Consider the following 27361-nt stretch of genomic DNA (forward strand, 5'->3'; position numbering starts at 1 on the left):
AAAAAAAAAAAAAAAAAAAAACAAACTACACATCAGTAACACTCTGATAACATTGAAACCATCCTGGTGCTGAGTTTGGTGGAGAGTGGGGGAGGGGGATTTGTTGTTACACTTCATATTGTATACCTAGACATACTGTATTTTATGTATCAATTATTATACAATAAAAAACTTTTAGCCAATAAAAATACATGAATAGATGGAATACAGAAGAAAATCAAAAGGTGAATAAACACAGATTTTCAACTTTATTAGTAATAGGAAATGCAAGTAAGACCCCAATAAGATAACATCTTACACCCATTTGACTGGTTAGTGAATTAAAAAGTTTGAGAATTGGGGTCAGGCGCGGTGGCTCATGCCTGTATTCCCAGCACTTTGGAAGGCCAAGATGGGCGGATTGCCTGAGGTCAGGAGTTCAAGACCAGCCTGGCCAACATGGTGAAACCCCGTCTCTACTAAAAACACAAAAAATTAGCTGGGCGTAATGGTGGGAGCCTATAATCCCAGCTACTTGGGAGGCTGAGGCAGAGAATCGCTTGAATCCTGGAGGCAGAGGTTGCAGTGAGCCGAGACTGCGCCACTGCACTCCAGCCTGGGCAATAGAGTGAGACTCTGTCTCAGGATAAAAAAAAAAAGTCTGAGAATTTCAAGCTTTTGATGAAGAGGTAAAAGTTAAGGAATCTCATCTATTGCTGCTGGAAGTGTAAATTTATTTTGCTGGAAAATGATTTGTCACTTGTAATGTGGTATATCTGCCCACAACACTTAGCAGTGTCACTGATGGACTCAGACCCTAGCAAGATACTGTCACTCCTATACCCCAGGAGACAGGTACAAGAACCAGCTGTCCATCTGTAGCCAAGTGGCTTGTGTGCTCACACAGCAATGGAGAGGTGGTGGGTGGCAGTAAAGGTTTCGTAGAGGATGAAGTGCTTGGGCTATTCTGGGAGAAGAGAAGTCAGCAAGCAAGTGAGGGAGCGGGAAGGGCCCTGGCAAGGAGGCACGAGCCCGCCACCTGCTGCAGGAGGCCAGGTGGTCTTGGATGGTTAGACACTGGTGGCTGGGAGGCAAAAGTGGGAGGAGGGGACCTGGAGAGGCAGAAGCTGGGGGCACTCACTCCATGAGCAAAGCAGAGGAGCCTGAACTTTATCAGGAAAATTGTGGGGCACCCTGAAAGGCTTAAAGTAAGATGCCATGAGATTCACAGCTTGCTGAATTGCTATTAGAGCAGCATGGAAGGCCTACTGATACGAGGTAAGGACCTGGAAGGGTTGGAGAGGCAAGGAATCAGCCCAGGTGGGACCAATGAGGCTGGCGGGAGTTTGGTGGGAGGGAGAGAAGGGGAGGGCGAGATGGGTCCACCCAGAGCCTGGCAGAGAAGCGGAGTGGGCTGCAGGGTGCAGTGTGGGGGAATGTGGTCTGGAAGGATTCCTCATTTCTGTGAGCCCCAGTTTTTCATCTGAGAAGCAGGCTGAGTATCAGAGACCTTATGGGGTATTATGTCATTAAGGATTTTAGCTCATGGCAGGCACTCAATAAATAGTAATGGAAATATTATTTTGTGGGAGAAATCATATAATTCTAATGAGTATTATTTGTAAAGACAAGAAATTTAGCAGAAGGGGCAGGCCTACAGGGAAGATCATGAATTCAGTATTAGACAGACTGAATTTAAAGCATCTGGTGAGACAACCAGATAAGAAAATTGAATAAAAAGCTGAATAATGCAACACAGCGAGAACTTGTCTTTTTCTTTTCTTTTCTTTATTGGGACAGGGTCTCGCCTCTGTCACGCAGGCTACAGTGCAGTGGTACAATCACAGATCACTGTAGCTTCAACCTCCCTGGCTCAGGTGATCATCCTACCTCAGCTTCCCAAGTGGCTAGGACTACAGGCACATGCCACCATGCTTGGCTAATTTTTGTATTTTTTGTAGACACGGGATCTTGTTATGCTGCCCAGGCTGGTCTTGAATCCTGGGCTCAAGTGATGCTCCTGCCTTGGCCTCCCAAAGTGCTGGGATTACAGGTTTAAGCCACCATGCCCAGTGAGAACTTGCCTCTTAAAACAAACAAACAAAAAAAAACAAAAAGCAGTCAAATATGTGGGGTTTGTGAGTTTAGTGCAGTGAGGAGCTGAGTGAAGCTACTCAGGTGTGATGGCAAGAGAGGAGCAGAGCACCAAGGGTGATGCCTGGAGGACCCCAACACTGTGGCCCACATACGGGAGCAGACACGTGTCAGCCAGGAAACAGCCTGAGAGAGGACGCGAAGTTGGGAGAACACGGTGGCGAGAACTTCCAGACAAAGAAAGCTTCAAGAAGAGGGGTGTGATCAATGCTGCATGTTCTCAAACACTGTAGCATGACCAAGGAGCCAGGAGGAGGAATGTTGGAGGTGCAAGGGGAGGCTTGGTTACAGGAAGGCACTGTCTCCAGCGGACTGGCGGGCCAGAGCCATCTTAACACAAGTCAGGAGAGAATGGGGGATGAGAAAGAAAGAGCAGCCAGGAGGGGAAGTAGATAGTTGTCAGAAAGCAGAGTGCTGTGCTACCGAAAGAGTTCACACCACCCTCTTCTTCCTTGAAGTTCATTATCAATAGCAGTAAATGGAAATACTGATTTTACTCAGCCTTTTCCTAAGCCATGGAAGTTTCACTCCTGGAAATAGAAAGCTTTAAAAGTCAGACTGGTTAAATTGCATTACTTTTCTGATAACTCTTATTCTTCCTACCTGAGAGCTGAGAACTAGAAGCAGATGAGATACGACTTGTCAACATATCTCACAGTAAGAGATGAGACACAGAGAGGGGAAGGAGCTGTTGTCCCAGCATCTCCCGTTTGCAGAACCTACCCTCGTAAATCATGCTGTCTTCATCAGTGACGTAGGCGTTGGCACCCCAGATCACCATCTTGTGGATGTAAGATGGATATTTTGCAGCAGCAATGAGTGCGGTTATGCCCCCATCACTCCACCCCAGCAGAGAAACCTTCTTAAACTTCAACGCCTGTGATCACACGACAAAATGCACAGCACAGGTTACTGCTCCTCTCTGTTAAAAGAAATTGAGTCATTAATGATCAGAATCAATACAGGTGCAGGCCTGGAGTATCAGTTAGTCAGGAAAGAAAAATCCCAGAGTCCATCATTTGATGATGTTTTCTCTTAATTAGTTCTAGTGGGAATTGTCACAAAAGCCTGAGTATATGGTATGGGTTTGAATTATGAAGGAACTACATCTTCTGGTTGGGTAAAAATCTCAAGGAACTAGAATCAGTGGAGACCAACAACTTACATATGACAAATACAGTGTGTGTGTGTGTGCATGTGTGCGTGTGCATATGCATGCCTGAGCAAGGACTTGAGAACAGTTCCACAGATCAGAGAGGGAACCCTGAACTCTGCTGGATGAAGTGAAGCAGGGCATCTGGTAAAGCAACTGTAAGAAGAACTGGCAAGAGCCAGGCTGTCAGAGAACAGCACGATGGGGAGGTTATGTGAGTCCACGGGTCAATCAGCCAAGGCCTGGACATGTGTCTGGCAGGGAAAATGGACAAAGATTACATCTTAGAGAGGCTGCCAAGAAGGAAGAATAGAATGATTGGAAAATTAAAGGTAAAGAATTAATATCGGTCTAAGATATTTGCTGCTGGGAACATAAATTGGTGTAACTACTGTGGTACTATCCTGTAAAATGAACATCTGGAATGTCTATCACCTAGCAAAATTGTCTCCTAAATTTGTATGAAACTCTCCCACATGTGCATCAGGAGCTCAGTGCAGGATGTCCACAATAATACTGTTTATAGTGGAAAAAAATAAAAATGAAAATGGCCATGAAACAGAATCTTCACTGCCTGCTATTTATGACGGCAGAAAAAGGCAACTTAAAAATTGTCTACTGTTAGAAAATTGGTGAAATAAGATACAGTACATCCATACAACAGAATAGTGCCTATCATACAACTGATACAAAAGCGTATTTATTGACATGAAAGTATTTCCTTGAAAAAGTATTCAATAACAGTAGTAAGTTGGAAAAACGTCAGGTATCGTAGGATGCCATCAGTATGAAACTGCATTTTTGAGGTAGGAAGACTGGCCAGAAAGCACAGCCTCCAAGACTTCATTGTCTGCGGGCTATTTCCATTTTCTTCTTTATACCTACTTGAACTCTTTGAGTCTTCCATATAATCACATGGTATTATTTTGTAGGAAGAAATAACAAAAATTAAACAAGGGCCCTCCCCTGGCCCTTCCCCAAGAGACCCACCTTCATCAAATCAACAGCATCTTTTGCATCCCTTTCAAAAAAGTCTACTGGGAAATCGCGATCTGGAGGCTTGGAACGTCCATAGCCTCGAGGATCCCAGGCGACCACTGTAAAGAGCTTCTTATTGAGGTTCTTGAGCTGAGGTCCAAAATCAGTCTCTCCACTTCCTAAAAACAGTCACTTGGTTACCCTCAGGTGAACGCTTTCACCTATCAAACACATTACAGTGAAAACAGAAGCAATAACAATCTTAAAGCAAAGTAGCTAGTTTCTACTCAAAAGCGGTAAGAATGTCATCAGGAAAGCAGCATTGCAATGACGTAATCCATCTACTCAAAGGAAGGCCAGCTTCCTTTCCTGGTGGAGTTCAGGCCTGCCTCCGACCTCCCCCTGGTGGCTATTTTGAGAAGGACAGAGGCCCTGAGTCTTCCTTTGGTTCTGTATCATTTCAGCACTTTTGAGACTTCTTTGGCTTAATCCTCCTTTTCTAAAGAAAATAATTAATGAAACTGTATAGAAATTAATTGGCTGGGTGCGGTGGCTCACGCCTGTAATCCCAGCACTTTGGGAGGCTGAGGTGGGCGGATCAAGAGGTCAAAAGGTCAAGACCATCCTGGCCAACATGGTGAAACTCCGTCTCTACTAAAAATGCAAAAATTATCTGGGCATGGTGGCGCAAGCCTGTAACCCCAGCTACTCGGGAGGCTGATGCAGGAGAATCGCTTGAACCCGGGAGGTGGAGTTTGTAGTGAGCCGAGAGTGTGCCACTGTACTCCAGCCTGGTGACAGAGCAAGACTCCATCTCCCAAAAAAAAAAAAAAAAAAAAAAAATTAATTTACCGATATAATATGCTTCTGGGTCATCTTGTCTTCTTAAAACAATGACTTACACATGAGCAGGATCTCTATAATATCTGCAAACAAATTTATGAGATTTGGTCCAAGTTATTCAAAATAGAATTCTAAAATTCCAGATTAAATTTTTTATTTTATGTTTTTTACTAAGCTAAGGTGAATAGCCTTAAGATTTTATTTTGTAGTTATAATTAAAAACCAGAAAAACTAAACAAACACTGAAATGCAGAAGGGGCAGGGAGGAAAGAAACCCAATCAGTTTGTTTTATCAGAACAGTATGAAACAGCCTACGCTAACAAGCTGAACTCTATGAGTGGGCCTGCAGGGAGCTTGACCGCTAGTCCACAGTGCACCATGTGGTCACTGTCGGTGTGGTGTGTTCACTCCCACTGTGCACAGCGCAGACGGCCATTCTCACAGAGCCCAGTCCAGGGGCAAGTCAGCATTTTATCGAAGTCTGCTGATTTCTGAGGACTTCTATCTGAGGCCACAAATGACTACTAAACACTTTGCCTGACAAACTATATTAGAAAATGTCTTTCAAGGTCGTGCAGGATCATTTAACATTGTCAAGGCCTGTCATTCTTCCTGGCAAGATATGTCTTTCTCAGGGTAAAGCAAATCATTCAGAAAATTCAAGCCAAAACCAAATGAATGGATCTCCAGCCAACATCTGCTGCTGTGACCCATGAGGCTTCTCTTCTGCCTCTGACCTGGAGGGGTTCCCTTGAGGAAAATACCCTGAAGGAGGGGCAGGAGGTGAGAAGATTGGAAAAAGAACAGTCTAAACCACCAATTTCAGAAACAAAAAGGCATTTGCTCCCTGGCCCACATGTATTTATTTGAAGACCAATGCCAAGAACATAAAACTTTAAAAAATGTTTCAGGAATGTATGAACATAGTTATCAGCATGTAACACCTGCAAGACCTGTGGGGAGGGGAACTGGGTACTGAGGATGGGACGGGAGAGAGTATCTCCTCTAGTCCATTATTTTTTATGTTGGAATCACCCTAATATTTTACATAAACAAAAAGTAAATTGGGGACAGGTGCAGTGGCTCATGCCTGTAACCCCAGCACTTTGGGAAGCCGAGGCAGGTGGATCACCTGAGGTCAGGAGTTCAAGACCAGCCTGGGCAACATGGTGAAACCTTGTCTCTACTAAAAACACAAAATCAGCTGGGCCTGGTGGTGCACACCTGTAATTCCAGCTACTTGGGAGGCTGAGGCAAAAGAATCGCTTGAACCTGGGAGGTGGAGGTAGCAGTGAGCCGAGATTGTGCCACTACACACCAGCCTGGGCAACGGAGTGAGACTCCCTCTCAAAAAAAAAAAAAAAATGCAATTGTTAAGTTTTTTATACCTGGACAATGACTTCAATACCAAAATAATGAAAAGCTAAGATGGGAAATGTTTTCACAGATAACTTTAGCTCCACATCAGCCATGAGAGTCAATGTCCTCATTCATCAGCTTAAGGAAAACAAAGGTACTAAACACCATTTAGACAACGTGCGTCACTAGCTACAACGGTGCCATGCCCAGCTGAGGCTCAGTCAAGCAGAGCCTTTTCAGCACTTCACTTTTAGAAAGAAGCAAATCACAAACAAGTAGGTGCAGTCAGCCTTCCTATCTGTGGGTTCTACATCTGTGGATTCAACCAACCTCAGGACAAAAATATTTGGGGAAAAAAATAGATGGTTGGGTCTGTACTGAACACATACAGACTTTTTTCCTTGTGATTATTCCCTAAACAATACAAGATAACAATTATTTACATAGTGTCTACATTGCAGTAGATATGGTAAGTAATCTAGAGATGACGTAGAGTATAACGGAGGACATGCATAGCTTACATGCAAATACTGTGCTATTTTATATAAGGGGCTTGAGGATCCTCAGATTTTGGGATCTGAGGGCTTCCTGGAACCAATCCTCCATAAATACTGAGTCTAAATATTAGGATTATTTAACTAAATCAAAAATAAAGCAACAATACTAACACCCTTAAAATCAGATTTGGAATGTCCTAGAATCACTGGAAATTTTTCCCTTGAACTTTCTACATCTGAACTACAGTACAGTTCTGGGATTGAGATCCACTAGGCTTTATTATGTCCCATACATTGTGGGAGGGTAATATGCCAATCTAACTCTGATTTCTACAAAGATTTAAACTAAGTTTCTTTCTTTCTTTCCTTTTTTTTTTTTTTTTTAAAGACGGGGTTTCACCATGTTGGTCAGGCTGGTCTTGAACTCCTGACCTCAGGTGATCTGCCCGCCTTGGCCTCCAAAGTGCTTGGATTACAGGTGTGAGCCATCATGCCCGGCCTCTTTTTAATTTTTTTATAAAAAATTTTTTTGTTTTTTATTTTTTAAGAGATGGGGTCTTGCTATGTTGCCCAGGCTGGAGTGCACTGGCTGTTCACAGGCGTGATCCCACTACTAATCAGCACGGAGTTCGGGCCTGCTCCGTTTCCGACCTGGGCCAGTTCACCCCTCCTTAGGCAACCTGGTGGTCCCCTGCTCCCAGGAGGTCACCATATTGATGCCGAACTCAGTACAGACACCTGATCGGCATAGCACACTACAGCCCAGAACTCCTAGGCTCAAGTGATCCTCCAGCCTCAGCCTCTCTAGTAGCTGGGACTACAGGCACGTGCCACGGGCCAGGCTAAACTTTCTTATCTCTTATTTTAACTGAATATATTATCAACCACAACAAATGATCAGTTCACCCTAGTTTTGGCACTGAAATTCCCACATCCTGGAAAATCTCCCAATGCCAGGCAAACTAGGATGACCGATTGCCCACTCACCATCTTCCTTTATGTACGCCCTCTTTCCACACCCCTTTCCTTGATCCCTGTCACCCTCCCAAATTATGGGCAACTGTGATTTCATAGTGTACTTGCATGGGAAAAACTGGGTGCTTTACTAAAGGAATAAAAAATCCAATTCTGAATGGTAATAGAAAGTTAGTACTTTTCTAAGTCACTTAAGTTTGATTGTAGCAAATATTAAAACATTTCATAGAAGTACTAAAATTAATAATCAATATTTGTCATCTAGTATTGTGAATGCAACATAGATTTTACAGCATGCAAAAGCATTCCATTAAAAAACATCCAGACCCAACATCCCAGGAAGTAGCAGGACTGCGTGATCACCCTCTCCAGTCTGCTGATAATGCAGATGAACGCCATTCACAGCCACTTTGGCGGAGGTTATCGAGGTGCTAGAAGAGAAAAAACACATCCCCACAGGGGGAGGAGGAGACAGGGGAAGATTTCTTAGGCGATTCAAAATTATAGCTAGACAGGGGAATAAGTGCTAGTGTTCTATGCCGCTGTGGGATGACTACAGCTAACAGTAATAGTTTCAAATGGCTAGAGGGAAGATACTGAATGTCCCCAACACAAAGAAATGATAAACGTTTGAGATGATGGCTATGCTAATTACACTGATCTGATCACTATGGTATACATGTATAGCAACAAAACTTTATGCCCCATAAATAGGTACAATTATGTCAATTAAAAAAAAAAATTTGAGCCAGGCATGGTGGCTCATGCCTGTAATACCAGCATTTTGGGGGGCTGAGGAAGGCGGATGACCTGGGGTCATGAGTTCGAAACCAGCCTGACCAACATGGAGAAACCCCATTTCTACTAAAAATACAAAAATAGCTGGGCATGGTGGCGCATGCCTGTGATACCAGCTACTCAAGAGGCTGAGGCAGGAGAATCGTTTGAACCCAGGAGGTGGAGGTTGTGGTGAGCTGAGATCGCGCCATCACATTCCAGCCTGGGCCAAACTCCATCTCAAAATAGAAATAAAATAAAATTTGAAAAATTTTTAAAAATCCACCCCCAAAAATCATTTAACAATATGAATATGACAAAACTGTCTTTGTATATGAATGAGTCGGCTCCAGTACTCTTCTCAGGCTCCTTGGGTTATTTTGATTTTTCCAATTCTGAACAGTGACATGAGTTTGAAATTTCCTTAGTAGACTGCCCATCCGAACTGTGCCCTTATGCTTGAATACGCTATCGCGCCCAACCTGGGAGTAACCCTACGAAAGCCCTGTGAGGCCTGCTGAATCAATGGCCACAGAAGTTTCATGGCACATGCTGGTGAGCTGGAAGCCGAGAGCACTCAAATGCAGGCTGGCATGGGGCTCAGTGCAGTGCAATGAGGGTGGACATCAAGGGCAAAGACCCTGGAGTCACTTGTCTGCACCCCAGCAGGCCCAGAGGAGCTACCCAAACGTTCAGCAGCCTTGGTGACATTCCCAAGGAGAAGGCTGGTCCAGGGTCTCAGGGTTGTCCTTTAGCTATAGGGTTATCCTGTATTGTCTGGCTTGCTGCAGGAGGCTCACAGTCAAGAGTGCCCATCTGCACTGACAAGGTCTACTGGTTTTTAAGATGTTAAAACATTTCTGTGTTGACTGCTAAGTAGCCATGTCCATAAGCTTCCATGTCAAGAGCCCTCCTTCCAGCCACTGACCTGCCTTGGCCTAAGACCTCCTAGGATCCTGCATCTAACTGGACCACGCTTAGCATAGGACAAGGCCTCAGGACAGACATAATGCCAGTGTCTGTCCTGCCTGAATTAGGTGTGCTGTACAGGTGTTCTGATTAATCTCTCCTCAGCTGCTCTTCCGGGAACTCCAAACAGATATCCTGGAATATACACCAATCGGGCACATAGATGGCCCCCGCATCTAGATCAGGCTCCACCAGCCTGGCCACAGCTTATCAGACCCATGACTGAGTGAAGCACTGGAGAGACATGATGGCATGCCAGGACAGATGCCAGAAGGAGGCACTCCTCTTCTCCGGGTAGAGTACTAACACAGTGAAATCAACCCCCACCTCCTTTTTCTTTTCTTTCTTTTTTTTTTTGAGATGGAGTCTCGCTCTTATGGCCCAGGCTGGAGTTGAGTGGTGTGATCTCCGCTCACTGCAACCTCCGCCTCCTGGGTTCAAGCAGTTCTCCTGCCTCAGCCTCCCGAGTAGCTGGGATTACAGGCACCCACCACCACGCTCGGCTAATTTTTGTATTTTTAGTAGAGACAGGGTTTTGCCATGTTGGCCAGGCTGATCTCAAACTCCTGACCTCTGGTGATCCTCCTGCCTTGGCCTCCCCAAGTGCTAGGATTACAGGCATGAGCCACTGCGTCTGGCCCTTTTTCTTTTACATACTCCCTACCCCTACCTCTGCCCTTGATCAAAATGATAACTGAAACATAATCCTTTTGAAAAAATGAGATCCTGTTTTCTCTTTTGTTTTCATATTATTTGCCAACCTCAAGTAAGAAACAAATGTGGAAACAAATGTGTTGACTACAGGTACACTGCATCTTAACACACAATTTCTAGAAAAGTAAAAGACAGAAGTGGGTAGTAATAAGGCCTGACCTAATTATAAGCTCCTTATTACAGAAATATGACTAGAGGGGCACTAGTGAAGCCACTAAGCAATGGCAATACTGACCCTGCCATTTGCTTATTATGATTACTACCCTGTTCCTCTGAGGAATTCATTTTTATAGTTATGATGCTTAGGATCAAGAAGCAAATACATGTACTCCACTAATAAAGACTCTTTTCAGTCTTTGCTTCTTGGTGCTGCTGCTCTGCTCACGATCTAGTGGGAGAAACGATAAAGACACAAGAGGATTTGCTCCGCAACCTTCCAGGAAAGCCGAGTTATGACTGAAGACGAGAAGAGCTTGAGGCCCCTGGATGAAATAAAAGCTCAAAATAGTATTTCCTGTGTTTATTGCATTAAACGAGGCAACTCCCTAAATACAGATGGGCAGCATTTACCCAGCTCGTGGCAGTAACTGTGTGCACTGTACATGGTTTCCCTTTATTTCTCATGTCCTAGACATGTTACGGGCTCCCTTCCTTAAGTGCTGAGATGTGCTTGTAAAAGCCTTTTGTACTGTGAGGCTTCAGGTACACTGAGAAGCCCCCTCCTGTCTTTCTCACCATGGAAAGCCAGTCAGCTTCCAGGACTGGGTGCTGCTGCCTCGTGTTCTCTAGGCCGGCTCAGGGCACGGGCTCACTCAGGCTTCTCTCCTTCAGCTTCCATCATCATTCCCAAGTCTCTTCTGCAAAACACCTCTCACTTCTCTCTGCACTCTGAGACATCTACATTTTGATTTCCTATTCCAAATTTCTTTTTGTTGAGATGGATTTTCACTCTTGTTGTCCAGGCTGGAGTGCCATGGCACCGTCTCGGCTCACTGCAATCTCCACCTCCCGTGTTCAAGCAATTCTCCTGCCTCAGCCTCCCAAGCAGCTGGGATTGCAGGCATGCACCACCATGCCCCCGCTAATTTTGTATTTTTAGTAGACACGGGGTTTCTCCATGTTGGTCAGGCTGGTCTCGAACTCCTGACCTCAGGTGATTCACCTGCCTTGGCCTCCCAAAGTGCTGAGATTATAGGCATAAGCCAGCATGCCCGGCCCAAATTTCTTTTTTTTTTTTTTTTTGAGACCGAGTTTCACTCATGTTACCCAGGCTGGAGTGCAATGGCGCGATCTCGGCTCACAGCAACCTCCGCCTCCTGGGTTCAGGCAATTCTCCTGCCTCAGCCTCCTGAGTAGCTGGGATTACAGGCACACACCACCATGCCCAGCTAATGTTTTGTATTTTTTTTTTAGTAGAGACGGGGTTTCACCATGTTGACCAGGATGGTCTCGATCTCTTGACCTCGTGATCCACCCGCCTCGGCCTCCCAATGTGCTGGGATTACAGGCTTGAGCCACCGCGCCCGGCCTTTCCAAATTTCTTTTTAAATAATTTTCACCATTTCATATTCTTCTAGTTGCCTAAAAATACATATATATATAGAAACAAAACCGGGTAGTTTGGAGTTTAGCATATTGGGAACCCAATGTCAGGGAAGGATTTACAAAGGCAGAAAACCAGGAAGGTGGCTTTAGAGGAGAGAAACAGATCATATCAGGGGTGGGTAGAGGTATCTGATAAGAGAAAAAAAGTAACATTGGAGATGGACTTCCAAATATGAGTAAAATTCTGAAAAAAGAATGTGGTGGGAAGGCATTCCTGGAAGAAGAAACAGCATGATCACAGGCCCAGGAAAAAGGTACAGTGGTGGGGACAAGCCAGTGTTCAGCCTTGCAGGAGTTTGAAGGCAGAGAGTGAGCTAAGGCTGAGGCCAGATGGTGTCGGACTTTGCAGCTAGGCTGAGGAGAAAGAGAACAGCCTTAGAGCTTTGTCATCAACATACTATGTATCTATCACAGCAGAGGTGCTGCCATGTCATATTAGCCCAGCCCTCTGGGATAGAGCCCCAGTATCTGCTTTCAGAGACACCTGAACTATACCAGACTTTGCATTCATCTATTTCCTGAACTGCTTCATGCTAAGTGCTAAAGGTATGCCTTCACATAGCTTGGAGGTCAGCAGGAAAGACAGGTGAATAACCTGCTGACAGCATGGACTGTGAGTATTTAGAGTACTAGGAAGAGAAGCCAGGGCACAGAGGAGCCCCAGGTGCTGGTGGAAAGGACTGAGTTCACTGCACCTTCACAGCTCTCCATGGCTGCCCACGCAGCCCCTTCTACAAGAGCATTTCCTGCCTTCTACATTAGTGGGGCTCAAAGTTAAATGTGAATAACCTGGCAAACTTATAAATCTCTGATGCCCAGGCTGCACTTCATGAAAATCTTGGGTGGGAGCCAGGTATCTGCATTTAAAAAATTACCCAGGAGATTCCAATAGGCAACCAAGGATGAGAATGACTATACTGAGTTAACTTCTTGGAGGAAAAAAAATATCCTGTCTTCCCGTTAAAGCATGCCCTCCTACCCTATATTTATCCTCGAGTCCCTTTTCCTGGGAGGCTGAACAGGCAACTTTGTGAAAGGGAGGGAGGTAAGGAATAACACAATGGTATTGATGGGGTAGAGCTGCTCCTCTTGAAGGAGGCTTTACTATGTGTGGTGGGGGCAAGAATATAACAGCTGGACAAATAATTTAACTAAATCTAACCTTTGTTACTATCTGTTACCCACTCTGCTAAGAGTTTGACCTATCCCATTTATTTTGCTCTGAGGTACACATCATACTTCACCTCATTCTACCACTGAGGAGCTTGAGATCAGGTAATCTGCTTGTCACACTGCCAGTAATGGGCAAAGCCAAGACAAACATCTGTGTGTCTGACCCCAAAGCCTCTGCTCCTCAGCACTTTGCTTAGAGATACAAATGGTGAGTATTCACAATAGCAAACATGGAATCGACCTAAATGCCCAATGATGGTAGACTGGATAAAAACATGTGGTTCAGGCCAGCCGTGGTGGCTCACGCCTATAATCCCAACACTTTGGGAAGCCAAGGCAGGCGGATCATGAGGTCAAGAGATAGAGACCATTGCCAATATGGTGAAACCCTGTCTCTACTAAAGATACAAAAAATTAGCTGGGCGTGGTGGTGCACACCTGTAGTCCCAGCTACTCAGGAGGCTGAGTCAGAAGAATCACTTGAACCTGGGAGGTGGAGGTTGCAGTGAGCCAAGATCGTGCCACTGCACTCCAGCCTGGTGACAGAGTGAGACTCCACCTTAAAAAAAATGTGGTTTATAGATACCATAAAATACTATATGACTATACACAAGAGTGAGATAAGGTCCTTTGCAGGAACATAGATGAAGCTGGAGGCCATTATCCTAAGGGAACTAATACAGGAACAGAAAACCAAATACTGCATGTTCTAAGCGGGAGCAAAACACTGAGTACATATGGACACACAGAAGGGAAAAGCAGACAGCCCCCTCTCCCCACTGCCCCAGGCCGAGGAAGCATAGTAACTAATTAGTTACTATGTATTTACCTATGTAACAAACCTGCAAATGTACTCCTGAACCTGAAATTTAAAAAAAGGAGGCTACTTGGTAAGGCATACTCTTTCTTTGAAAATGCTAATACAATATTATATATTCAGCTATTTCTTTTGTATATGTTTTGCAAAGTAGCCATTAGCTACAATAAAGTATTTGCTCCCTTCAGGGCTTGAATTTACATGAATCTTGGTGACTTATTTTTTCATCTCTTATATATTGTACTATTATATAAATATTCCCGTTGTGCCTACTAATTACTTCATATTTATTATATCCCCAGGCTTTTACATTCATTGTTTCAACTCCTCACAAAAACCCTGCAAGACAGGAGGCTCAGAGAGGTTGAGCAATCTGCCAACATTCACATAGCTAGGACGTGGTCACACAGCCACTGGAATTCCAGAGGCCGTGGTTCCTCTCTAACCTCATGGCTGAACAGGGTCCTAAGAGGGCTCAGGCACCGGGGCCACACTCTGACTGCCAGACACAGCGTGGTGGCAGGCGTCAGCAGAAGAACAGTCTCTGATTCTCTGGCAGGGCATCTCAAGGTTGAACTTAGAAAATATTTTTTAGGCAGACTGATAGGTTATGTCAATTATTAACATTTATAACTACACATAATACACAATTTCAGGTAGAAAAGTTTTTTGTTTTTTTTTTTAACTTGACCCAGGAATGAATCACCTTACAGATTATGAAATAAGGGTGAAAGTTCCAAATAACAGATTTACAAACAAGTTTTTGGAACACCAAGTCAATTGTAGGTTGGGCACTGGCTGTTCTGAAGCAGTTTTTACAGGAATGCTTTTACCTACAGATACTGAGCTACAGCCTCGTTTCAGGATTAACCAACAACACCGCTTGTTTTTCCAGATTATGTCATATCAACTTGCAGCTGCATTTATAAAATGGTGTACAAAATCCAGAGGAACCTGTTTTTTCAGAGATATTTTAGGAAGAATAATCTGCAATGCAACTAGTTGGACGGGGCCTTCCTCAACCATTAAATAACCTATCAAAACTATATTGGTAGACCAAGCACAGTGGCTCATGACTGTAATCCCAGCACTTTGGGAGGCCAAGGCGGGTGGATCACTTGAAGTCAGGAGTTCAAGTCCAGCTTGGCCAACACGGTGAAACCCTGTTTCTACTAAAAATACAAAAATTAGCCAGGCATGGTGGTGGGTGCCTGTAATCCCAGCTACTCAGGAGGCTGAGGAACAAAAATCACTTAAAACCTGTGAGGCGGAGGTTGCAGTGAGCTGGGATTGCCCCACTGCGCTCCAATCTGGGCAATAGAGCAAGCCAGCAATGGAGAACAAAAAGAAAGTCCAAATAAGGAAGGGGCATAGGCTGTGAGCTGGAACATGCCTGTGAGTATGTCCAGCACAGATATCTTGGTTAAAGAACAAGGACATTGAATGTACTATGTGCCTGTGAACATGTTTAACAGCTACATAGGAAAGGGCTTAACAAAGAGCAAAAAGCAAGAAAGCTTTGAAGAAAGTTAGTCTTTACAAGAAACTATTATTTCTAACATTTATTATTCTTTAACAAGAAAGGAAACTTTGGCCGGGCATGGTGGCTCAAGCCTGTAATCCCAGCACTTTGGGAGGCTGAGGCGGGTGGATCACGAGGTCAAGAGATCAAGACCATCCTGGTCAACATGGTGAAACCCCGTCTCTACTAAAAAAATACAAAAATTAGCTGGGCATGCTGGCGCATGCCTGTAATCCCAGCTACTCCGGAGGCTGAGGCAGGAGAATTGCCTGAACCCAGGAGGTGGAGGTTGTGGTGAGCCAAGATCGCGCCATTGCACTCCAGCCTGGGTAACAAGAGCAAAACTCTGTCCCCCACCAAAAAAAAAAAAAAAAAAAAGAAAGAAAGAAAGAAAGGAAACTTTGAAGAGGAACTATCACTACTTCCCACAAAATGATCATTTTTCACTGTTAATTTATACAGCTGTAGCCAACATGTTTTTCCATCTATCAAAATAGCCCTGACCACCTTATTATAATTCTAATAAAAAGGAGTTAGTCAGTTGCAATATGAAATTTTAAAAGCTGGTCGGATTTGCCCTCTTTTCTCCTAAATCAAGTTTTCAAACTACAAGTTTCTATGTTAGAGCAACTAAAGTTCTAAACGCTATGTACCTATCTAGTATTGACTTTCCCCCTAGTCATTAATGGATGTGGCCCAACAACAGTCCACTGCGCACATGCACTGTGTACATTCACTGTATATGTGTTTGCATGTGTGTAAAGATACATGTACAGAATAAAGTAAAACAAGCTTCATGCTGCTGTATGCACATTTCTTGTCAGAAATTAATCCAGTTTTTTGTTACTGTTTTATCTGAAATGGGGGGAAGAGATGGGAGGACAATAGAGAATAAGGCAGATTCCTGGGCATCGCCACAAGTGTAGATCAGATCCTCTGAGAGTGAGGCCCAGGATTCTGAATTTCCAGTTCCCAAAGTGATTCTTTTGCACATTAAGGTTCGAGATCAGCAAGCAAAGAGAAGACTTAAGGCTCTCTGTACCCGTGATTAAAGCCTCGGCGGTACTGGAGAGCTAGTGGGCACAGACATTCTCACGTTAATTTCTGACATAAGAGGAAGAAGAGATTATTGTCCTTATGCCTTACAGTGTGGAGTATGGATGGAGCAATGGACTAATAAGGGCCCTGGGATTCTAATCTGTGCTCCGTCACGGGGGAGTCTGCTATGCAAATGTATCTCCCTGGGTCTCTCTGGTCTGCACACTGAAGGGTTTGGACTCCACGGCCCAAACCCTCCACGGCTCCTTGAACTGAGGCTGACCGAGGCGCATGCACGACCGAGGCGTTCGCGCACCAAGCGCTGCTGACCCCCAGGATCGGGATCTCGCTGCACAAAGGGAGACAGGGATGCCAGGCCGCGCCTACGCCCCCTGCCCGCGCACCTGGAACACCTACGGCCGGCGCGCACCCCTCCCGACGCCCTTCGAGCGCGCTGATGCTGAGGATACCCAGGGTGTGGTGGCCGCCATTACCCGAACGCGGCCGTGGGTCCGGCCTGTGAGACAAGGATACCGGGCTTCAGCGCCGAGAGCAGCATCCGCAGCCGCAGCTGCAACCGCAGCACGCCTGGGCGGCCCAGCACAGACGCCATAGTCAAAGATGGCATCGCTGCCGGGAGTGCGCATGCACTGAAAAGAAGCCGGCCCGCTCCTCCCAGGAGCCACGCCCCCTCCTCGATGACCTGCCCTTCCCTGCATCCTCCCCGCCCCGACGCCACGCCCCCCGGCTTCCGCCAACCCGCCCACCCTGTCGCGCCATCCTGCTCTGCCCTCGGCCCGCCCCGTCCCGAAGCCCCGCCCCGCCGATGCTTGCCCCTGGGTGACCGAAACTCGGCAGTCTTGGAACGGCTGGCACTTGCGCAGACTCCCTTCTCGATGCTGGCTCTGGGTCCCGGGTTGGGTGTCACAGTCGGCGCTACCCCGCCTCCGCCCGTCGCCGCATCGACCATGGCCTTTCCAGGAGGCGAGGCGCCAGCCATAGCGCCCTCGCTGGGTGGGCGTCCAGGCGGGGTTCCGCAGGGCGCGGGGGCTCCGGCTATAGGCCGGCTGCTAACGGTGGAAGTGCATTTGCTTTTCAGAGATGATGGGATCTATTTTCTTTTCTTTTTAAAATTTATTTTATTTTTTTTTCTTACTAAGTTAAGAAAGCAGAGATCTGTTTTCTTTATACGACTTCACACCCATTAGGATGGCTACTAGCAAAACCCCCAGAAATTAGTGTTGGTGAAGATGTAGAGAAATCGAAGCCCTTGCATAGTGCTGTTGGGAATGGAAAATGATGCAGCCACTGTGATGAACAGTACTGCGGTTCCTCAAAAAAATCCAGCTGTTTCCTGTCTGGTTCATGTTGGTTAAAAAAAACAAAAAGAACAAAAGCAAAAAATCCAGCTCTTCCATTCCTGGGTATATATCCCAAAAGAATTTAAGACAGGGTGTACAAGAAGAAATTTTTTTTCTTGAGACGGAGTTTTGCTCTTATTGCCCAGGCTGAAGTACAGTGGCGTGATCTCATCTCACCACAACCTCTGCCTCCCAGGTTCAAGCAATTCTCCTCCCTCAGCCTCCCGAGTAGCTGGGATTACAGGCATACGCCACCATGCCCGGCTAATTTTGTATTTTTCGTAGAGAAGGGGTTTCTCCATGTGGGTCAGGCTGGTCTTGAACTCCCAACCTCAGGTGATCTGCCCTCCTTGGCCTCCCAGAATGCTAGGATTATAGGCAAGAGCCACTACTTCCAGCAAGAAGAAATGCTTTTATACTCATGTTGACAGCAGCACTATTGACACTAGCCAAAAGGGTGGAAGCAATCTAAGTGTCCAAAAACATATACTGGGATAAGCAAAATGTCTGTGCATACAATGGAACATTTTTTTTTTTTTTTTTTTGAGACGGAGTTTCCCTCTTGTTACCCAGGCTGGAGTGCAATGGCGCGATCTCGGCTCACAGCAACCTCCGCCTCCTGGGTTCAGGCAATTCTCCTGCCTCAGCCTCCTGAGTAGCTGGGATTACAGGCACGTGCCACCATGCCCAGCTAATTTTTTGTAGTTTTAGTAGAGACGGGGTTTCACCATGTTGACCAGGATGGTCTGGATCTCTTGACCTCGTGATCCACCCGCCTCGGCCTCCCAAAGTGCTGGGATTACAGGCTTGAGCCACCGCGCCCGGCACAATGGAACATTTTTTAGCCTGAACAAGGAACGAAATTTGTCACATGCTACTACATGGATGAACCTGGAGGAGGACACTATGCTGAGGGAGGTTAGCCAGTCACAAAAGGACAAATACTGTGTGATTCCACTTATATAATAAGGTACCTAGAGGAGTCAAACTTACAGAGACAAAAAATAGAATGGCTTTTGTTGGGGGCTGGTGGAAGGGGGAATGGGAAGCTGGTGTTTCATGGGGACAGAGTTTCAGTCTGGGGAGATGAAAAAGACCTGGAGCTGGATGTTGACGATGGCTACATAACATCGTGAGTGTACTTAATGCCACTGAACTATACACCTAAAACTGGCTTAAGCGGTAAGTTTTATGTATGTTTTACCACAATTGTTTATTCTTCGACTATGTAATTCCAGCTTTATAAAGGTTATTGACATTATCTAATTGAAAACTCAGTGGAGAAAAAAATAACTATTGTTTTAAGTTATTTAAGCAAATAAATCCCACCTCCCAAAGTGCTGGGATTAATGTTCTGCCTTAACTGGAAATAACCGACAGATTTGTGGCTACTGTTGTAGGCTTGGCTTGAATAATTGGAGGCAACAGCTTCTTTGCACATTGCATTACTTTTCCTCCAAGAGACCCTTTTCGTGTAACAGTCCTGTGAGTACCGTGCTTGTAGGTGTTACACCCCTGGACATTTCTGCCACCTGCGGCGTCCTCACTGGCCCATTGGAGTTTCTTAAGTAGCAAAGGCAGTTTTGGCCTAAATATAGACTATGTAAAAGTTTTTATATTCCATTTTCAGCATAAATCTGTCACATTAATTCTGGCATAAAAGGAAACAGACATATATAATGTTTAAGTTTTATATCATTTGACTTTCAGAAATCTTTGGTGAGGTATTTCCTTTTTTCTGCTATGTTGATTGGGAATTCATCTCAGAAATGATAAAGATAGCTGTCTGGACAATTTCAACACCAGTTACTCTAGTGCTGAGCAGAAATGGTAGCACTGAGTTTTTAGGTTATAGGTGTCACTATTTTTAAGTAACACACCTGAGAACCAGTCCTTTCTATATAGCAAGATGGTGTGGTTTAAAAACTACCATTTTTGTGCCAGGCACCTTATGACGCATCATATTTCTTTAATCTTCACATAAGCCTTCTGTGCTATTGCACTCCCCATTTATAGATGAGGCAACTGAGGCTAAGAAAGATTAGGAAGCAAGCCTTAGGTAATACAGCTGAAAAGTAATTTTGAGCTGCTCAGTTTCAGGACTCTATACTTGGATGACGACGGTGAAAGGTTAGGAAGCAAGCCCTAGGTAACACAGTTGAAAAATGGCAGGGGGGAGTTTTGAGCTCTCAATTTCAGGACCCTATACTTGGATGATGATGGTGATGATATGATTATTGAGACAGGGCCTCACTCTTGTCACCCATGGGTGTGATCGCAGTTCACCACAGCCTCAAACTCCTGGGCTCAAGTGATCCTCCCACCCGAAGTTAGGACTACAGGCACACACCACCACGCCTGGCTAATTTTTTTTTTTTTTGAGACAGGGTCTTGCTATGTTGTCTACACTGGTCTCGAACTCATGGCCTCAAGCGATCCTCCCACCTTGGCCTTCCAAAGTGCTGGGATTACAGGCATGAGCCACCACACCTGGCCGTATATTTGGATTATTACATATTATAAAATTCACTTTGGTAGCATTAACCTTCAGTGATTTCTCTGAAGTCAGCTGCTTCTAAAATCTGGAAAGTTTATACTCCTGTTTTTATTTATGCCATTATTATAATTAGAAAACCCTTTTTCTAAGTACCACACATTAAAATGTACATCAAAACACTGTCTAAACACATTTTGTGAGGAAGAACTTCCATTCTTATTCCTGAAGCCCTAACTTCATATGACAGACCCACAGCAAACATTATGACTGTAGCAACAAGTGGAAGATCTGGCAAGCAGGATTGTGGGAGCTGGATATAGGTCTCAATTAACCAGTAATAGTCACCTAGGGTGTGACTATCTTTTCCACACCAAGTGTGGACAGTCTCAGTTTTCCTTTGCTGGTCTGTGTTGTCATGCTCACTTGGCTCTGCTCATTTTTTTTTTTTTTTTGAGATGGAGTTTCACCCTTGTTGTCCATGCTGGAGTGCAATGGTGGGATCTTGGCTTACTGCAACCTCCACCTCCCAGGTTCAAGTGATTCTCCTGCCTCAGCCTCCCAATAGCTGGGATTACAGGCATGCCCCATCACACCTGGCTAAATTTTTTGTATTTTTAGTAGAGATGGGGTTTCACTATGTTGGCCAGGCTGGTCTCGAACTCCTGACCTCAGGTCTGCCACCTCGACCTCCCAAAGTGCTGGGATTACAGGCGTGAGCCACCACACCTAGCCTGGCTCTACCCATTAACAGCAGTGTTCTTTTGAAGCTTGGGCCTCGTACATTACTCCTCACAGGCAAACTTTATTCTTCTCAGCATGGTGCTGAGAGAGTGGGGGTGAAGAGAAGGCCTCAGAGCCAGGTGCAAGGACAGCAGTGCTGCAGGCCTCTCATCCTGAGGGTTGGAATGCACCAGCAGGAAGGTGTTCTCACCATCAGCATCCCGTCTCCTGCTGGCAGCAGGAGGGTACAAGGGGAATATGGAAACGCAGGCTCAGCAGCAGAGACACCATGGAGAATCCCCATCTGTCCCAGCGACACACATATCACATCAATAGCCTATAGTTGAGGCATAAAATTTTATTTTAAACAGTGTGTTAAAAAATGTCTTGCCCTTTTGCCTTTTAACATTGATTATTCAACCTCTTTGGAAATTAAGAGATTTGATAACACCATTAGGAAGATGGTACAAGGAGCACACAGAAATCACCCAGGCCCCTCCAGCAAAGCCCGGCCCCTCCCCTCCCTTCTCCCTTTTGGGCTGCAGGATCCAAGGCTGCATGGCAGCCAAGTAGTAGCTGGAAGGGTGCGGACAGGAGAGCCGAGGCTCATTACTTTACAGCATGCTCTTCTCAACCAGGGCAATCTTCTCCTTTCCAAGGACCATTTGATGTTTACATTTTTGTCACAACTGGGGGAAGGAGGAGGGGGAGATCAGTGCCCCTGGCATCTAGTAGGTAGGGGAAGGGATGCTGCCAAACATCCTACAAGACACAGGACAGTCCCCACAACAGAGAATTACCCAGCCAGAGACATCAACAGTGCCAAGGCTGAGACAGCCTGTTGCGCAGCTCCATTTCAGGGGTATGGATGTGTCTGCTGGAGTTAAGGGGATTCAGAATCAGAATCCACAACACTGTTAACAGCCCAAGACACCAGAATCGGTTCTGACAGCCAGACTGACCATCACCACACCCTTCTCGCCCTCCCTCTGGGGAGAGCTAAGCACACAGCCTTCCCTCTCTGTTTAGCAAAATGCCAGCGGAGACACTGAGCAGCCCACCCAGCTTCAGTCTTCTCGTTCTTTCATCCACCCCCGGGTTTCAGGTGAGCTTTGAAAGGCTGGGTGCCAGAGGCACCATTACCAGACCCAGAAGCTGTCCTTTTTTACTCTGGCACACAGAAAAAATATGAAAATGCTTTCACAGTACGCAGGAGTAAACCGAGGAAGCCACTCAGCAGTATCAGCCTTAAGGTTCTGGTCTCATCCAGGGGTAGAGATCAACATTTCCTATTCCCTCTCCAGGGCACCCAGGCTGAGTGAAAGTACCAGAATGCCAGGAAAGAGCTTTAAAAGTCAATCAAGAATTTTTGTTGTTGTCACAGTTGGTAGCAATTCCTTGCAATAACTGCCTGGGAAATTCTGGTCTTTCCCTCCCCACGATTTTTCCCCCTCCTTAGTACCTCTTTAAATCTGTTCAGTTAATTTAAAAATTAACTGACTATAAATTCAATTAATTTAAAAAATAATCGATAATTTAATGAAGACTGCATGTGATTCTTAGAGCCTATAGTGACTGATACAGTATTTGATACTGTATCAAATTGTAATACAGACCCTGTAATTTGGCAATGAGCTGCAGTTGTGATACAAACAAATCTCTTTGAGCAGGGCTTAGAGTTCTACTGTACTTTGGTTATAATAGGAACCTTTGTGAAGACCACAGCACAGAATTTTAAAAGCTGATTTTATGTTCTCTTGAGTTTTTCTTCTTGTCTCAACAAAACTCTAGAAAACGGCATAAGCTGAAATAAAAGGATCTTCCTCAGACATCTCTTCCCTTCATTTCCAAACCCAGTTAGGAGTCATGTTTTGATTGGTGCTATGCCATTAAGAGGTCTTCCTGCCTCACTTTCCTCACAGCGGATTGTTGGCTGGGCACAATGGCTCATGGCACTTTGGGAGGCCGAGGTGGGAGGATCACTTGAGTCGAGAAGTTTGGGACCAGTCTGGGTAACAGAGTGAGACCCTTTTGCTCCAGATTTCTTTCCCCATTCTCCAGCTATGAAATATAGGAAACAATATTTCTGTGGACACAGAACCCCAATCAGTGAGGACAATTCTGAATGCTCTGAGGCAGCCAACTTAGGAACTGAAGACAAAGACAAAAGGTTCTATTTGAAAGAAGGGGTCAGGGGACTCTTTGCTTCTAGTGAACAAAAGCCCTGAGCTTTTACAGCCCTTCGTATTTAAGCAAAGTGAATAGGGAGGAGGAGGTCAACTTGAATTAATACAAGTACTGCTTCCTTTGTCCAACAGATTACAGATATTTAGGTAGATAACCTCAAGGAGCACAGATAGCCTCAAGGAGCACAGGACCTGGGGCGCAACTGCCCTCAACTTTCCGTCTGGCAGCTGACATCCTGGTTTCATGAGGACAGTTTGCTGTTTACTCATATAGCCTCCAGAGGGATACTGAGTTGGTCACGCCCCACATTCTTGGGGTCTCCAGCAATTCACTAAGTGAGGAGTCGCTTGACCTGCCATAGTCCGTCCAGGGTTAGTTCTGGCTGATGTAGACCAAGTGGTTCAGAAGGTCGATCCTGGAACACTGGTGGAGTGCCTGGGCCAGCTTCCCCACTGTGGCCCCTTTAATGCCTTCCCTCATCAGCCACTTTTGAAGCATCTGGTAAACCTTTTCTTTTAGTCCATCTCGCTCATAGTCATGGTCAATTTCATCAATCTGAGATTGTGTGAGGCCCAGTTTACGGGCACAGTTTTTCCACTGCTTTCCCAGATTTTCCCTGATTGGGTCCAGGTGTTTATCAGTCAGACTAGTGGTATTATCTGCCAAATGGGAAACAGAAGAAGGTATCAAGCTAAAACCCATTTAAACATTCCAGCTTCCTGAATTGCTAAAAAAAAAAAAAAAAAAAAAACCCAAGCGAAGTGAAGAGTAGCAGGAGACAGTGAAAAAGATAACTTCTTAATCATATAGCTGTTGACGCCTTGGTGAACATTTTACATCCCTGCTAGCCCACATGGAGTCTTTGTGTGACTTAGAATAGGGCATTCCTGGCCTGGCGTAGTGGATCACACCTATAATCCCAACACTTTGGGAGGCCAAGGCAGGAAGATCACTTGAACCCAGGATTCCAGACCAGCTTTGGCAACATAACAAGACCCTGTCTCTACAAAAAGAAACAAAAATTAACTACAGGCATGGTAGCACATGCCTTTAGTCTCAGTTAGGAGGCTGAGACAGGAGGATCACCTGAGCCCAGGGGTTCAAGGCTGCAGTGAGCCATGATTGTGCCACTGTACTCCAGCCTGGGCCACAGAGCAGGATGCTGTCTCAAAAGCAAAACAAAAAAGAATAAGGCATTTCTTCCTCCTAGCAGACAAATCCCTGAGCCCCAGCTGATGGCTCTGTGAACAAAACCCCTGTGTGGCTACAGGCTGGGTGTTCTTTTCAGTCTTAGCCGGTGACCCTGTTTGTATTAGACCTTCCTGGATATAAAGGGAAAAACCACCATTTTTGTTCCTTTTGGACATTTTCCACTTACATCTGGGCAGAGTTAAAGCCACTCAACTCCTGACCATCACCCCCGCCCAAGAGTTCACTTTCCTCTTAATCAAGGAAACTGTCCAGCAGGTGTGAACCCATTCAGTTACAACGTCTTCCTTGTCTTTCACATGATGAAAGGTCTGTTTTTGGACCCTTCTCCCCAACCCCCACCCCAACACTGCCATTGCCTCTTCTCCGATAGCCATAACCTCTCTCCTACTAGTTCTTCTCTTAGCCCTTCATAAAAATAATAAAAGGAAACAAATAAAAATGTAAAACAACCACAACAAACATATTCCCTAATCCCCACTCTACCTCATTAAACAGAATGTAAGGGAGAAAACATCTCATTCTTCCTTTCAACCTCCCTTCTTTCCTCAGCCCTCCATAATGTGGCCTGTGTTGCCACTACTAGATTGTCAGCAGTCCAGAAACTTCCCAAAATATTTGCCAAATTTTGTCAGTATTTCTTTATGGGACAGATCCTAGGTTTCATTACAATGTCAAGGGTGCCCTTGACTAATCAAAAGTTAAGAACCTCTGTTCTACGTATTTTAAAAGCTGTTCTTCAAATGGGTTAGACCAGTGGTTGGCCAACTACAGCCTGTGGGCCAATTGCCAGCATTTGTAAATAAAGTTTTATTGGAACACAGCAATGTTCATTCATGTACATATTGTCTATGGTTGCTTTTGTACTACAGTAACAGAGTTGAGTAGTTCCAAGAGAGACCTCAAAGCCAGCAATGCCTAACATTTACTATTGGTTCCTTTACAGAAAAAAAAAAGGCCAATCCTGTGGTTAATTAGAAAGCTGCGTTCTTAATCAAGTTGTTTTGGCTTCATGACTGCTTTTTCCTGACTGTTTTTTCGACATTAGCATTATGGGCCTGCACAGTAGAACCCTGTAAGAGACAGCTCTCTTGAATTTATTGCAGAAGTGCTGCGGAGGGCACAGTCTCCTCTCTTTTACAGGATCTCCTTTGATGAGGGCCTGACACAGCTATTTCTTCCAGGTCTGAGCAGTAATACTGATGATAATGATGAAACTTTAATACTTTTTATAGAACTTACTATGTGTCAGGGAGCATTCTAAGCTTTTTATACATATCAACTCATTTAATTTTCACAACAAAGCCATGAATTAAATACTATTATCTCCATATTAAAAATAAATAAATCACAAAGAAATTATACGGAAATCACAAGAATATTTTGCAGAAGTAACATGAAAAAACTTTCAGGAAGAATTATCAGAGAAATTTTAAGCTTCCACTATATCCTTCTCACAAGTAAGAAAGTTCAAGGTTGCTAGACATTGGGTCCTTCAAGGGTATCTTACCAAAGATATCTTGGTACTTAGAAGCCGGCTCTTCTTTAAAGTTCACATTTGTGTTGTCTGATAGTGATGAACTCATCCCACCAACCTCCATATAATTGTAGGCTCCAATCTGAATGCCACTACTGTTGAATATGGTACATTTTATAGATTCATCTGAATAGAGAGAAACACACAGGTAAGTACTTCTAGATCAAAAGCAAGAGAAAAAATAAAGCACTGCAAAAAAGCATGGCTTTACTCCAAACACTGGGTTAATTATCCTATGCCATCCTTTAAACTTTTCTTCTTTAAAATGTGGCTAAACCACCTCGTACCCATTAGGATGTCTACAACAACAACAAAAAAGAATTAACACATATAGACAAAGACGTGGAAAAATGGAGCCCTCGCACACTGCTGGTGGGGATGTGAAATGGTGCAGGCCCTGCTATAAAGAGTATCATTGGCCAGGTGCGGTGGCTCACGCCTGTAATCCCAGAACTTTGGGAGGCCAAGACAGGTGGATCACTTGAGGTTAGGAGTTTGAGACCAGCCTGGACAACATGGTGAAACCCTGTCTCTAAAAAAATATAAAAATTAGCCGGGCATGGTGGCGGGAGCCTGTAATCCCAGCTACTTGGGAGGCTGAGTCAGGAGAATAACTTGAACCCAGGAGGCAGAGGTTGCAATGAGCTGAGATCGTGCCACCGCACTCCAGCCTGGGAGACAGAGCAAGACACCATCTGAAGAAGAATAAAAAGAGTATTGTGGTTCTTCAAAAAAAATTAAAGATAGAATTACCATATGATCTAGCAATTCCATTTCTGGGTATATACCCAAAAGAACTAGAACAGGTTCTTGAAGAAATATTTCTGTCAATGTGTTCATAGCAGCATTATTCACAATAGCCAATAGGTGAGAGTAAGCCAAGCATCCATAAGCAGGTAAGTGGATAACCCAACTGTGGTCTAGCCAAACAATAGAATAGTCAGCCTTGAAAAGGAAGGGAATCACATCACATGCTACCAATGCCTGATTCCACCATCTGAGGTACCTAGAATAGTCAGAGTCACAGAAACAGCAAGTAGAATGGTGGTTGTCAGAGGCTGGGAGGGGAACTGGAGAGTTGGTGTTTAATGGATACAGAGTTTTAGTTTGCAAGATTAAAACAGTTATGTAGATGGATGGTGGTGATGGTTGCATAACAATGTGAATGTAAGTTATGCCACTGTAAAAATGGTTAAAATGGTCAATTTTATGTTTTTGAATTTTACCATTAAAAAAATGTGGCTAACACCAAGTCAGAAAACAGAGGTGGATGACAACATAGCAAAGCTCAGCCAC

The 27361-nt window shown here is 44.8% G+C and overlaps 2 protein-coding genes across 8 annotated transcripts in view; both read right to left on the bottom strand.

Annotated features, from left to right (window-relative positions):
* The window catches only part of BPHL (biphenyl hydrolase like), a 37841-nt gene extending 20630 nt beyond the window's left edge, over window positions 1-17211 (bottom strand). Inside the window, exons 1-5 of one of the 4 annotated variants that reach the window (XR_004260380.1) lie at window positions 17049-17211; window positions 14007-14039; window positions 8267-8370; window positions 4277-4443; window positions 2857-3010 (exon numbers count right to left, since the gene is read on the bottom strand). Coding sequence is in view for 3 of the 4 variants with exons in the window: in XM_032250069.1 (XP_032105960.1) it covers window positions 2857-3010; window positions 4277-4443; window positions 8267-8370; window positions 14007-14039; window positions 17049-17182 (592 nt within the window). In the remaining variant the exon portion in view is untranslated. Of the gene's footprint in view, window positions 1-2856; window positions 3011-4276; window positions 4444-8266; window positions 8371-14006; window positions 14040-16363; window positions 16951-17048 lie in introns of those variants that run through there. The other 3 variants (XM_032250069.1, XM_032250071.1, XM_032250072.1) reach the window with 3 other exon arrangements.
* A 4257-nt stretch (window positions 17212-21468) lies between these two features.
* The window catches only part of RIPK1 (receptor interacting serine/threonine kinase 1), a 47602-nt gene continuing 41709 nt past the window's right edge, over window positions 21469-27361 (bottom strand). For all 4 annotated transcript variants that reach the window (XM_032250074.1, XM_032250075.1, XM_032250076.1 and 1 more), the window contains 2 exons: window positions 26039-26191; window positions 21469-23978 (listed from right to left, as the gene is read on the bottom strand). In XM_032250074.1, the coding sequence (XP_032105965.1) occupies window positions 23692-23978; window positions 26039-26191 (440 nt within the window). In that variant the 3' untranslated portion in view covers window positions 21469-23691. The remainder of the gene's footprint in view (window positions 23979-26038; window positions 26192-27361) is intronic.

Source organism: Sapajus apella, unplaced genomic scaffold, assembly GCF_009761245.1.
Source record: "Sapajus apella isolate SASKATOON/1434 unplaced genomic scaffold, GSC_monkey_1.0 scaffold70, whole genome shotgun sequence".
Taxonomy (NCBI): domain Eukaryota; kingdom Metazoa; phylum Chordata; class Mammalia; order Primates; family Cebidae; genus Sapajus; species Sapajus apella.